At 43.9% G+C, this 12,926-nt stretch overlaps 1 protein-coding gene across 1 annotated transcript in view; it reads left to right on the forward strand.

The window, feature by feature from the left end:
• Positions 1 to 12,926, forward strand: part of slit2 (slit homolog 2 (Drosophila)) — an 83,315-nt gene that overhangs the window by 47,024 nt on the left and 23,365 nt on the right. Inside the window, 8 exon segments of the mRNA XM_061084670.1 lie at positions 4,648 to 4,719; positions 5,929 to 6,000; positions 7,408 to 7,479; positions 7,720 to 7,883; positions 8,048 to 8,059; positions 8,349 to 8,487; positions 10,287 to 10,358; positions 10,508 to 10,579. Of these exon segments, the coding sequence (XP_060940653.1) occupies positions 4,648 to 4,719; positions 5,929 to 6,000; positions 7,408 to 7,479; positions 7,720 to 7,883; positions 8,048 to 8,059; positions 8,349 to 8,487; positions 10,287 to 10,358; positions 10,508 to 10,579 (675 nt within the window).

Consider the following 12,926-nt stretch of genomic DNA (forward strand, 5'->3'; position numbering starts at 1 on the left):
CGGACTTTCTCTCTAGCTGTCCCATCCTAACCACACCTCCACCAAGAGACAAAGCTCGTATCCATCTTATCTCCTTCATTCACATGTTCTCCATCTCTTCCTCACTCTCTGTTGTTTTTTTACTTTCCAGCTCTTTGGTTGCCTATTCACACATTCTTATAGCTAATCGGATTAAGATCTCCGAAAGAGATTTGAACAAGATGATTAGTTTACTGCTCTGCCAACTCCGACTCATAGCGTGCCACACACAAACACAAGCGGTCACACATGGGTCCGAGGACCCGCCAGTGTGCTGGACCTGGGAAGGATCTTGTGGCGGTGGTTCTGGTACAAAAGAGGTTCAGAAACTGTATAACAGTAGGTGACAGAGAGGGAGTGTGTGTGTGTGTGTGTGTGTGTGTGTGTGTGTGTGTGTGTGTGTGTGTGTGTGTGTGTGTGTGTGTGTGTGTGTGTGTGTGTGTGTAGTATGAGAGAGAGTGAGAGAGAGAGTGGGGAGGAGGGAGGGGGAATGTATGAGAATTAAGTGCTGCTCTTTCATGCCCAGGTCTTCTTAGACACGCAGGGCGTCAAAAGCCCCTCTCACTCTGAAAAGACCCTTTAGAAATGCAGCACTAAGCTCTTAACACTGGAGACCTGACTCTGTCTCACAAACACACACGCACACACACACACACACACAGACACACACGGATCCTGGGCCACCAGAGGTGAGAAAAACAGTCAAATTAAAAAAAGTTAGAGAAGAAAAAGGAAAAAACATCTGCTGGGACTCTGACTCTCAACAATATTAAAACAGATAAATCTGTAATCCTGCCTCCTCTCTGTGCAACACAATCTGCTCAACGTGATCACATCACTGTGTTTTATTCCAGTCAAACTCACAATTATGTTAGCATCGACTTTTTGAGTTGCAAAACAACTGAATAAGCATTAAATAGGAATTAGCTTGTGGCTCGTATGGCTCATGTTTAACAAATCTAAGACTGTCGAGTATTTGGTGCGTTCCCATGTCGACCAAATCACCATGAAGATCGCAAAGTCATCAGTACTGACAACTTTACCGACATCGAAGACGTCTGACCACAGAGTGGGTTGCAGTTTCTCAACAATACAGCTACACAGTCCCAGCCATGGCATAAGTCAATGTTTTCAAAAAGCTAATTTTACCCAACTGCTCCAAAAACTGGAGGCCTGTATTTTTTATATTCTTTCTCTGGAGAAAAATCGAAAATAGCTCTGCGTTCGAGCCTGATACACAACAGGTTAGAGTAGATAGAGAGAGATAGCTGACAAATGGAGAGCGATTTGACAGAGCAGCATGAGGAAAAAGGACACACGATTTTCAGTCACTGTACCTGTGAACATTTTGTGGAAATATATAGCCTCAATGCAGAGGGCAGAAATGTTAAAGTGTCCTTGAGCAAGACACTGAAGACATTGCTGCATCTTTGTGTGTGTGTGTGTGTGTGTGTGTGTGTGTGTGTTCGTGTCTGCAGTTTGATTGATGACTGATGATAGATGACAATGCACACACACACACGCACACACACACACACACACACACACACACACACACACACACACACACACACACACACACACACACACACACACACACACACACACACGCCCAAACTCTCACACACACACACACACACACGCACACACACTCATACACACAGGGCTCAGCAGGAGCCTCTTTTAATGAAGCTAACCTTCCAGTTCAGCGGGTTTAGGCACAGGGGCAGAGGTGAGGGGTTAAATCTTGGGGAAGTCCGAAAACAAGACCAATTGAGGGAAGGAGGAAAAGCAAAGACACAGAGAGGAGGATGAAAAGGGAGAGATCGAGGGAGAGAAAGCCACAGAAGCAGGAAACCAAACTGTGGGTGTGTGGGTGAGATGCCTACCAAATGATTCAACTAAAGATCAAATTGAATCAGGTGCCTTGGCGCCAAACTCAGTAAGAAAATCCACTCTTAAATCTCTGAAAGTCAGTTCCCTGGTTCGATTTAAACTTAGTATTCATCCAATCTCCCTCTCTCCCTCTCCCTCTCTCTCTTATTCTCCCTCTCTCTGGTGGTCTGAGGGATGAATAGGGTTTAGAGTTGCCTCCTTCCACTTCACTAAGAGCCCTACACTAACTCAAACTGCCGATCACATGTGTGAGCAATATGCACGTATTAGGTCTGCGTTCATGTCCCGCTCTTGTCGTAGATCACAGGGACAGAGCTACGTGAAAAAATCCATTTCCAATCATCTCACTGCTCCAGAAGATAAATGTGCGTCACACACACAGACACACAAAAACACACTACTCAACCTCTCTCCTCTCCTGTCAAACTGAGGGACTATACTTGCAGCAGAGTCGTGTGCTGTATGTTCCCAGGTGAACATGTTAAGTGTGTGAGTAAACACACTCTGGCTGAGATTATTTACTGTGCTCTGTCGTTTACACTGAGGTGTGTGTGCAGCCTAAACGTAGACACACAAACTGTCAAACTATCAACTCTTCAAGTATGACACATTAACACAGTTTGTGGTGATTTCTACATCCGATAGGCAGACATAGTGTGAGTATGTATGTGTGTGTTTGTGTAGGGTTAAGGAGCACTTTCAGAATATTTGTTTGGTTTTAGAGTTCCAGTGGTTAAAAGAGCACAGCTGCTTTCCAAACCCCCTGGTCCTGTAAAAACAGTATCAGGATACACTCTGACATGATTCAGACCAGCCGCCGTGTGTGTTAGTGTGTGTGTGTGTGTGTGTGTGTGTGTGTGTGTGTGTGTGCTCACATAAAAAGAAGCACACGCCTGTTTGTGTTGTGTATGTGTGCCTGTAAAACAGCCTCTTTTTCATCTGCCTCTGTTTGTAAAGTCTTAGTCCAGGATCACGTTTCCTGATCCCAGCATCACAGAATAATACCTGATGTGCACTTACAGGCATGTACAAGTTCACATCTTAAAATGCTATGCATGAGCTATTTATTAGATATTAACATTTTGTATTTACTCCATGGAATTATGAGCATAAACCAGATTAAGGGGAACATTTGAGATCTTCTTTCAACGCCCATCAATAGTCCATAATCTAAACCTGTTACTTTTTCTGTAATTGGGGAAAAAGGAACTTGGAAAATACTCACGTTTGAAAGGACGGAAATAGAAAACATGTTAAAGCGATTATCATAATTGTTGCTTCTATTGATCGACTATCAATTATTCGCTCCAGACGTGGATGCTAAAAGACTACGTTTGGATTTCAATTGGACATGTCCCAGTTAATTATCCTCACCTATCTTCCTTAGTCTTCTGAACACTTCACTCTGTAGTTTTCCTTTAGATTCGGAAACAAATGATCACCGGTTTAGATGCAGCAGGTGGAAGCGCAGGTGATAGACGATTCCTACGACTCTGATTATATGATCACTGACACAGGAATGAGAGGAATGTGGCCGGGCATTAGCCGTTAGCCGATTTTGCCTCGTGGAGGTCACTGCGACACAGTCGGGGTCGAGAGCTGGAAGGTCGGTGGTGAAAGGTCAAATAGTCTGTCTGGAACCTTGGTCTGTGTCGGCGGTAGAAAAAACACACACTCACACACACACAAACACACACACACACACACTATCAAGCAGTACCTTTCCTTTTTCCAGTTAAGATGTTTCTCTGAAGTTGAGATGATGAAACGATAAAGTCTGATTTATTCAGTACCTGCATTTTACATCCCGTAATACATCTACATCCTGCGGACAGCTGAATCCATTATTGTGTGTGTGTGTGTGTGCGTGCGTGTGTGTCCTTCACTAAATCAAGTTGCTATACCAACCAGCGACAGCATGTGTTTCACTTGGCAGCAGATTTGATCTATGTGAGACACCTGGCCGTGCATGTGACTATATTTATGTACTAATGTGAGTGTGCGTGTGCGAGAACATTTATTAGCACACACGTGTGTATGTGTGTGTCAGTCACTGCAGTAAATTTATGGGTTTGTTTTTGTTTAGCTTTTTTTACTGTATCCCAAGCTGCAGCTTAGTTAAAGTGGCTGAACGCTTAATCACTGTAAACCCCAGTGATCATAATCACACACACACACACACACACACACACACACACACACACACACACACACACACACACACACACACACACAAACACAAACACACACACACACACTCATCCATCACTCACTCCTTAAAAGCAGAGGAAGGTAGTGGCGGGGTGATGGAGAGATGAGTGGGAGTAATGAGAGGAGGAACGGAATGCTGGAAGCGGAGGTCACTAGTGCCCCCTACAGGTTCTTTAATAATTCAAACCCTCTTCTTACTGACTTGGATGGATGCTCAGAGCAGACAATTGAATAGCGTCTGGCTCCAGCTACGTGGACCCTTGTCAGAGGAAGTGTTTTTTGTGTGTGTGTCACTGAGAGATGAATAGAGACAACTGATTATATTTGGCGAAGGAGTGCTCTGTGTGCAAAGAACTCAATTTTGCAGATGATCCGTCTGGCTCTGAAGTTCCCCCGGTGCATTTTGAAGATTACATCAAGTACTTGTGCTGCAACGCAAGTGGCTCGGTGACAGCTTGGCTTAACTCTCTGCCACCTTTTTTTTTTTCTCTCGTTCTTCTCTACATCTCTCTATCTGTCCAGTGATCTCAGCGAGAACCAGATCCAGGGGGTCCCAAGGAAAGCCTTCAGGGGAGCCGTGGAGATCAAGAACCTGTAAGTGGCATCGTGCATGTGTGTGTTTGTTTGTGTGTATGTGTGTGTGCGTGCGTGCAAATACGTGTCTCGCCATGTTTGCAAATGCAGAGAACCCCTGTGTGGTTGTTCATCAATATTTCATTGTGTTAAATGTCATGTGCCTCCTGTTTGCTGTATTGACTGGCACTGCTGCTCATTAGCAGCCCTGTGTGTGTGTGTGTGGGGGGGGGGGGGGGGGTATGCAATGGACGTCAGTAGCATTTGTGTTGTTTTTCTCTTTGCTTTGCCTCAGTCATGGTTCTGAAGATTAAAGATAATTGTTGGTCATTTCGCAGGTAATTGCCCAGCAGTAATTCTATAAATATTGATATTTACAACTATTTTGCTGCATCCTGGGGTTTTTTCCACATCAGATAATTTATTTTGAAATGCCTTGCAATTATTTTAAAAGGACAGGACAGAGTGTGTTTGCTTGAGTGTTGTGTGTGTGTGCTGGTGTTTTGAGGGTAAAGAGTGGGGGTTTTACTATATTAATGCGGCCCTTTATATGGGTGTAAATGGTTTGAATTTAGGGTTAGAATAAAGTTTAGGTTTAGGATGAGGCATTACATTTTTGGGGTTATGGTCAGGGGCTAGATAATACATTTTGCCAATGAAGAGTCCCTGAAGAATAGTTTAAGACAAGGTGGTGTGTGTGTGTGTGTGTGTGTGTGTGTGTGTGTGTGTGTGTGTGTGTGTGTGTGTGTGTGTGTGTGTGTGTGTGTGTGTGTGTGTGTGTGTGTGTGTGTGTGTGTGTGTGTGCGTGTGTGTGTGTGTGTGTGTGTCCCTGAGCACACATTAGCATGCGGGTGACAGCACATGATTTACTGTCCTTATGTCTTAATTAAATTGTTTCAGCAAAGCGATTCTGAGAAAGGGGGGTGGGGGAGAAGGGTGAAAGAGGTAAAGAGCAGCGCATACAAATGAGACGTCAGATTGAGGAGAGCAGGAGGAGGGAATGGATCCAGAGATAAGTACACGGAGAATCACATCTGCAAGAAGAACAAAGAGCTCAGGAAACAGGAGTAAAGCAGGAGAGAAAGTGAGCGAGTGAGGTAGAGAGCGGTTGTTGACTTTGTTCGGCGGAGTTGATGCATATTCATCTGTGGCTGGCTGTGCTATAAGACACCTTTACATCTCTACCTCCTTTTTCCTTTCTTTTGTGTGTGTGTGCGTGTTTGTCTGCAGCCAGTTGGACTACAACCACATCAGCTGCATTGAGGATGGATCCTTCCGAGCGCTGCGTGACCTGGAAGTGCTGTGAGTACCTGTTTATTCAGTTGTCCCGCTGTAACGGCAGAGGAGGGATGGTTGAGGAACAGCCAACAGCAGTGGGATATTGAGCAGCTAATATCCTCGTTGACCTTTAAAAGACTGCATTGCCTGTGCAGCACTTGGAAACTGGACGCTTTCCTATATAAACTCAGATATTTCACTTGATGCATGGCTCCGTGACCATTATATATAGTTTATTAAAAAGCTCACCATGTCATTAGTGACACTGAACAGACGTCTATTCTGTCCTAATGTCGGTAATGACGACGGTCTTAATGACAGATTTTCGCCATATTGTGATGTAAGTGCAGGTAGCTTTAATTCCAGGTCAGTATATTAAATGCAGAGTTTCGTTCACTGTTAATTAACCAGAAACAACACAATATTATACAGTAAATGCTGAGCTGAGGTACAAGTCAGATCATCTTCACTGACACCTACAGTTATTAACATTTATTGTTTACACTGTTCATCAGAAATGCTTGTTCTCGGTAGGTAACCAGAAACAATGGGGACGGGCAAAAGCAAAACACGTTGTGTAGTTATTAAAGCAATATTTTGAGTTAGGGCCTTTTCACATTAAAGGGGATCTGAATAAATGACACGAAATAGTGAATCATTTCTGAAACGAATTTCAACATTGCCCAATTTAGCAAATAAATTATAGGATAAAATTTAAATATTGCAACTCGATGATGACCTGAGTGTTTTATTAATGGGGTAAAACCAATGAAGAGAGGAGAACTTGGTGAATTTCACTAGTGTAGCTTAAACTGTACCACAACCTCTTCAGGACATATTTCAGGATGTCTGCTGGAATGTTTGAAGAACGGCTCTAGAAGCTGGCACCACGATCAAAGGTTCTACTTGAGTACTTGATTTGACGAAAGTCCTATTTGTTTAAGTAGGCGCCATCATATCGAAGACAACAATAACTTTGAGCAATGGCCGAAGACAAATATATATATAATAAGTCGAGGAATAAACTTTGTCTGCCTGGATAGAGTAGGATGTTGTTTTTCTTCTACTGTTACTGCTTCAGATAACATGCATTCTAATTGGTTAGATGTCAGGAGCAAAAACTAGGAAAAGCAGACTGCATCTTCTCTTCCATGTCTGCGTTTGTCCAGACAAATAGGACTCACTTTTCTCCTGCCTCAATCAGTTCAGTCGTCATTTTATCACCTCCACCGGCGCCTTCTCTCTTTTCTGCATTGCAGTCATTCCAGTAAAAGTAACTATTGTTCAACATTTATTAGCCTCTGCTTCGATTCTTCGTAGAAATATAAACCAGGTTTGAGTCCCTTCTATATTTTCTGTGTGCAACAAATCTCCAGAAAGGCCTCACTGAATCTAAGCGGGCTGTTGTTTTCTGATCTTCTCTCTCCTCAGCACCCTCAACAACAACAACATCAGCCGACTGTCTGTGGCCAGTTTCAACCACATGCCAAAGCTCAGGACCTTGTAAGTGTCACCTCACAGTATTTGGTTCACACTGCGGACCGGAGCAGGGGGATTCCTCTCCTCCGTCTCTAGTTGTACAATGAATTGATCGACCTGGAACTTCCACCTCTCTCCCCCTCCACTCCCCTTCCTAAAATATATCATCCCTCCATCCCTCAACACCCGGTCTAACCACTTGTCGATCCCCTCTTCTCCCCATCCCCTCTCATCCCTCCTCCTCCTCCTCTTCTCTCCCCCCAGTCGCCTGCACTCCAACAACCTGCAGTGTGACTGTCACGTGGCCTGGCTGTCGGAGTGGCTGCGACAACGCCCCCGTCTGGGTCTGTACACGCAATGCATGGCCCCCCCACACTTGAGGGGACACAACGTGGCAGAGGTGCAGAAGAAGGAGTTTGTTTGCACAGGTAGGGGAGGCGATGATGCGTTGTGTGATGATGTGTGTGGACTGTTTGATGTGTTGTGTGCTTCTTGACTTACATCCGCTTGCTGTCCGACTGTGGCCAAAAAACATCCTTTGCTTTGTTCCGTTTGCTTTTTTCTTACTGTCCTTTCGCTCGTGCTTTTCAAGATGAAGACGAAGGCAAGTACTCATCTTCCATTTCTTGGCATTGCATCAACCCTGCATTTGATGTAATATGAAGAGGTTTTTTTCTAGCATTTTTTAGATAAAAGAGCAGCTAATGCAAGAGCGTAAATGTCACTTTTGACAGGCAAGGACGCTGTCACATTAAGGGAAAGTATCTCTCACCTGCCCACTTGCTATGCTCTGCCTGCCGCTTCCCACTTTGATTTTCCTCCTTTGCCTCCGGGAGTCACATCAACCATCACCTGTTACCCGTGGAAATCATTGGCCCTTTGTCTCCGTGTAGGTCACCAGTCGTCATCGTCCACGTCCTGCAGTGTGTTACAGTGCCCGGAGTCGTGCACCTGCAGTAACAACATAGTGGACTGCAGAGGGAAGGGACTGACAGAAATACCCACCAACCTGCCTGAAACCATTACTGAGATGTAAGACACACACTCGTATAATGAGACACACACACACACACACACACAAACATCTGTCCTACTCTACATGCATACACATGTGCTCCTGCACAAAAACTCCTGTTCTCACACTCGGTGCGGTGATATTTTCCCTTGTTCTTTTCCCCGCGCACTTCTCTATCTCCTCTTCTTTTGTCTCTCTCCACTTCTCCCTTTCTGTGCACTAGAATAAAACCACACGTCTGTGAAATGAGAAAGCCTGGTCATGCAGCTCTTCCCTGCTTAAGAAAATAATAAAGGGATGAGGGAGGAAGATTCAAAGGATTAATCTGAAGGACAAGAAAGATCATATCTCTGTTTAAAGGGAGCATCGAGAGGAGAGGAAGGATCACAGCAGGCACGTTTAAAATGACAAAGTGTCAGTCAGAGTTATAGACATGAGATGTAAGATTTAAAGAGATAGATCTCCCAAAAATGAAAATTCACACTTTATCTACTCAGTAGATAAAGGAAGGGTGGGGGAAGTGTTTGAGTCAACAAAACACTTTTGGAGATTCAGGGTTAAACAGCGTTGCAGCCAAATCCAATACAATTGAAGTACCTGATGACTGATTCTTAAAATCCTGTGGTGTCATCCAAGTGTCCGTAAGCCCCGACATTCAAAGTCGACTCTCAGCGGCGCCATATACATCGTGGGTAATATGTCAATGTCAAACGCATACCATCTACCAACCAATCAATGTCAAGCATAGGTAGAAGTAGGTGATGAGGACATGATGTACATATGTCATATAAAGGTCTTAAGTCCACTCCCTAAATCGAAATGTGAAACTAAAACTAACCGGATGAAATATGAACAATACAACAAAGAAAACAAAGACATGACCTGCTGAAACATGATTTAGGACATGACCTTGACCTGAGACTTGACTTAAAACCAGCTGTGACTTTAGGGAGGAATTCAAACTGTGGTGGATTCATTTGAGACCAGAGACGCGTGTCTTGTCATCACTGATTTAAGAGTTGGCTTGAGACCGATGCTGCGACAGGACTTGGACACGAGTGTTTACAGGAGACACTGGTGTTGAAACCTGCTTTGAAAAGACGTGACTCGACGGAGGGAAGGGTCGAGCTGAACAGAGAGAGAGAGAACAGCAAATGAAAAACAAACTCATTTTTAGGGAAATGCTTCAAAATCAAGTGCTTGGTTTGCAAATCATGTTCCGCCGCCTTTCTTGTCACGGTGACTGAACATGTGAAATGTTTAGAGAACGTTTGTTTTGGTCTGTTTTTCCCTTTTGTATCCCCCACCTCCTCCCCTCTCTCTCTCTCTCTCTCTCTCGCTCTCTCTCTCTCTCTCTCTCTCTCTCTCTCTCTCTCTCTCTCTCTCTCTCCCTCTCTCTCTCCTGGCTTGATTTGTTTGGGCCTGACTGACGCGGAGTCTGACTGGCACTTAATGGAACACTGCCCAGATAGTTACGTGTTTGTGTAGTTACGGTGTTTATGTGTTTGCGTGTGAGTCTGTGACTGTACACATGTTAAAAAGGGCAAAAGATCAAAGAAATGTGGCAGACTCTGGCAGCGGTCATCAAAGCGTCTTATCTGGAAATGTTCCCCTCGGCCAGAGGCCCCGGGAATGAACCGCAGTCAGCGATACAGCAGAGATAGCTCAGTGATAGGGGAATGTTAATGTCTTTCCTCAATGCTCTGTGTGTGTGTGTGTGTGTGTGTGTGTGTGTGTGTGTGTGTGTGTGTGTGTGTGTGTGTGTGTGTGTGTGTGTGTGTGTGTGTGTGTGTGTGTGTATGTGTGTTTGTTCCAGCCGACTGGAGCAGAACGCCATCAAGGTGATCCCAGCTGGAGCCTTTTCTTCGTATAAGAAGCTGCGCAGGATGTGAGTAGATGAAGAGACACGTGTATTGTTCAGCCTGTCAACTGTCCACAGCAACCTCTGTTCCTGTTCGTGTCGTTCCATCCCTCCCTCACTGACTCTGTGTCTCTCTCTTTCTCGTTTCCTTTTTTCTTTTGCTCCCTTCTTCTCAGAGATTTGAGTAACAACCAGATATCGGAGCTGGCCGCGGACGCCTTCCAAGGTCTGCGCTCCCTCAACTCTCTGTGAGTACTGCGTGGCATGTTTGTATTTACAGTAAGAGGCAGTTTATGCCCAACCCTTTTAATCTCGTGAGGAAAATCAAATTCTTCTCAAATCTTTCGCCCGCCTCAAAAACCTTTTGTTTATCACAACTTGTGTTTTGTTTTCTTAAAAATTTGAAAAACAAAATGAGAAGAAAGGTCAACGTACACAAACAGAAACAGATTTTAGATTGAAATTGAGTTTGCACTGTAGCCTGGACCGACAGAAACCTGAGACATTTGGAAACAATGATGCAGTCACAGAGTTTCCTGTGGTTCTGTAGATTGATGATGATGTTTCTAATCTGTCATTATCATCTTAGGTGTCTTAATGGGGCATAGAAAGTTTTACCTATAATGAGGCTGTGTCCAAAATTACACCTCATCTTCTCCACATTGTACAGAAGAGTGCAGAGTGAATGCAAAAGGATAATGTTTACAAAGTGTTCTCAACCTCAAATTCATTGTGGCAGTGTTTCTATAAAAAAATAAAACACTGCTACTTTGGAACCTTTCGCAAAGAAATCATCTGACTGATGTACTTCTTGCCCTATTGGACTTTATTTATAATTATTTGGAGAAAGAAATAATGACCAAAATTGTACAGCCAAATCTATGAAACAGAATTATCCTTTAATTTAAGCACAATTGCAGTACAAGTGAAAAAAACAACGCACCAGGTCAAAACCAGAACACCATTATCAAACTATTTTAGATGCACTTTTGGCGTCTTCCTCCTCAGCTTGACTCTCCGGTCAGAACGTCAGCTTCGCGTGTGAAGCTGTGTGCAGGAAGATGGAGAGAGGGAGCAGAAGAGCGAGGGACTGAGAGAGGAAGAGAGGAAGAGAGAGAGATGTAGGGTTATTTCATGAAGGAGTTATATTAAGGTCTGGTCTCTCCAAAGTCAATAATTCATAAATGCTGAATTGCTGAATGGCGGCTTTTGCCACCTCATTACACATTCACCACAGAGAGAATGGGACACACACATTCATGCTGACACACCACATACAGTATGGCTTTCACATTAAGCTGCAGCCTGTGCTCGTTGTGTATCAGAGTTTGAGTCCGAAAGGATGTAAATGAGCCATCGAGCCTGTGTGTGTGTCCACGGATGTGTTCTGATCCAAATGTTTACTTCCTAGTCGTTACAACAGGGAACATTTTGCACGTCATCTCTCGGTCACTCCTCGAAAAAGCTGTAATATTTTGAATTTATTCTTGTTTTTTAGCCAAGACTTAAGCTTGAGGTGTCTGATGTTGAAGTTCATACTCAGTACAGCCGCTGCATACGCTGACAGGGATTATAAAGACTCCTTCACACACGTTATTAGTCCACCCTCCTCCAAAGTGAGGCACACTGCTTTATGAGATGGAAAACCACAAGCAGCTGAGGTTTTTTACTGAAACACAAAGCTGCAACAGAATTTTTAAAAAAAAGTTGGAAGATTTTTGCAACTATAACAAAATACTAGTACTAAACATTTATTAGCTCTTTTTATTGTCCTTTTAAAAATGACTCGATGTAGCGGTCTATGCTTGTGGGTGTGTGTGTGTGTGAGGGGGGCGGGGGGGGGCAGAACGGTACGTGCTAATCGCTGATGTGTGCGAGAGACAAATGAAGCGTTCTTTCCCCACATCGTGTGTTTCCCAACCTCAGGTCTCTCAGGGACAGCCACTCAGCGCATGAAATAAAAGCCAATCTGAAACACATGTCTTTAGACTGCCAACATATACAACTCAACTCAGCGTGGAGCGTGAAGATGAACGATAACTCTGTGTGCGTGTCTGTGTGTGTGTGTTAGTGTGTCTGTTTGCGGCTAAGGTATTTGTCGGGCCAGGCGGTGGCAGCCTCGGCCGTGACCTGTTTGTGTATCTAATCTGATGTATTTATAAAAAGCATTTCTCTGATAACTGTGTACATTCCTCACACTGCAGCCACAGCAGGATTTATGTGGGAATTTGTTCATTTTGACGTTTTGATGAAAAGTGTTCACAATGCGTTATTCCTCATATCCTGAGTGTTTACATGCAGCCAGGTGTTGGCGCCAAGTCAGAGTCAGTGTTTGTGCTGCTGTCATTTTAAACCCTAGAGCATCTTATCTTATTCAGGATTCAGATCTTATCCTTTATTTTTGTGTTTCTTACAAATCAGTATCTATCATTTATTTTTATATATCATAGTATTTTTAACAGCCTTATTTTTATGCTGCGTTCGTGTGATATACCCGCAGGAGTTGGACTAACTGTGAAACCTCCCATTAGTCTAATTTGGTCAAATTTAGCTCTCATTTCCAAGATGGTTTCACCCGTCATTAAACGAGAAGTC

Source organism: Limanda limanda, chromosome 2 (assembly GCF_963576545.1).
Source record: "Limanda limanda chromosome 2, fLimLim1.1, whole genome shotgun sequence".
NCBI classification, from domain to species: domain Eukaryota; kingdom Metazoa; phylum Chordata; class Actinopteri; order Pleuronectiformes; family Pleuronectidae; genus Limanda; species Limanda limanda.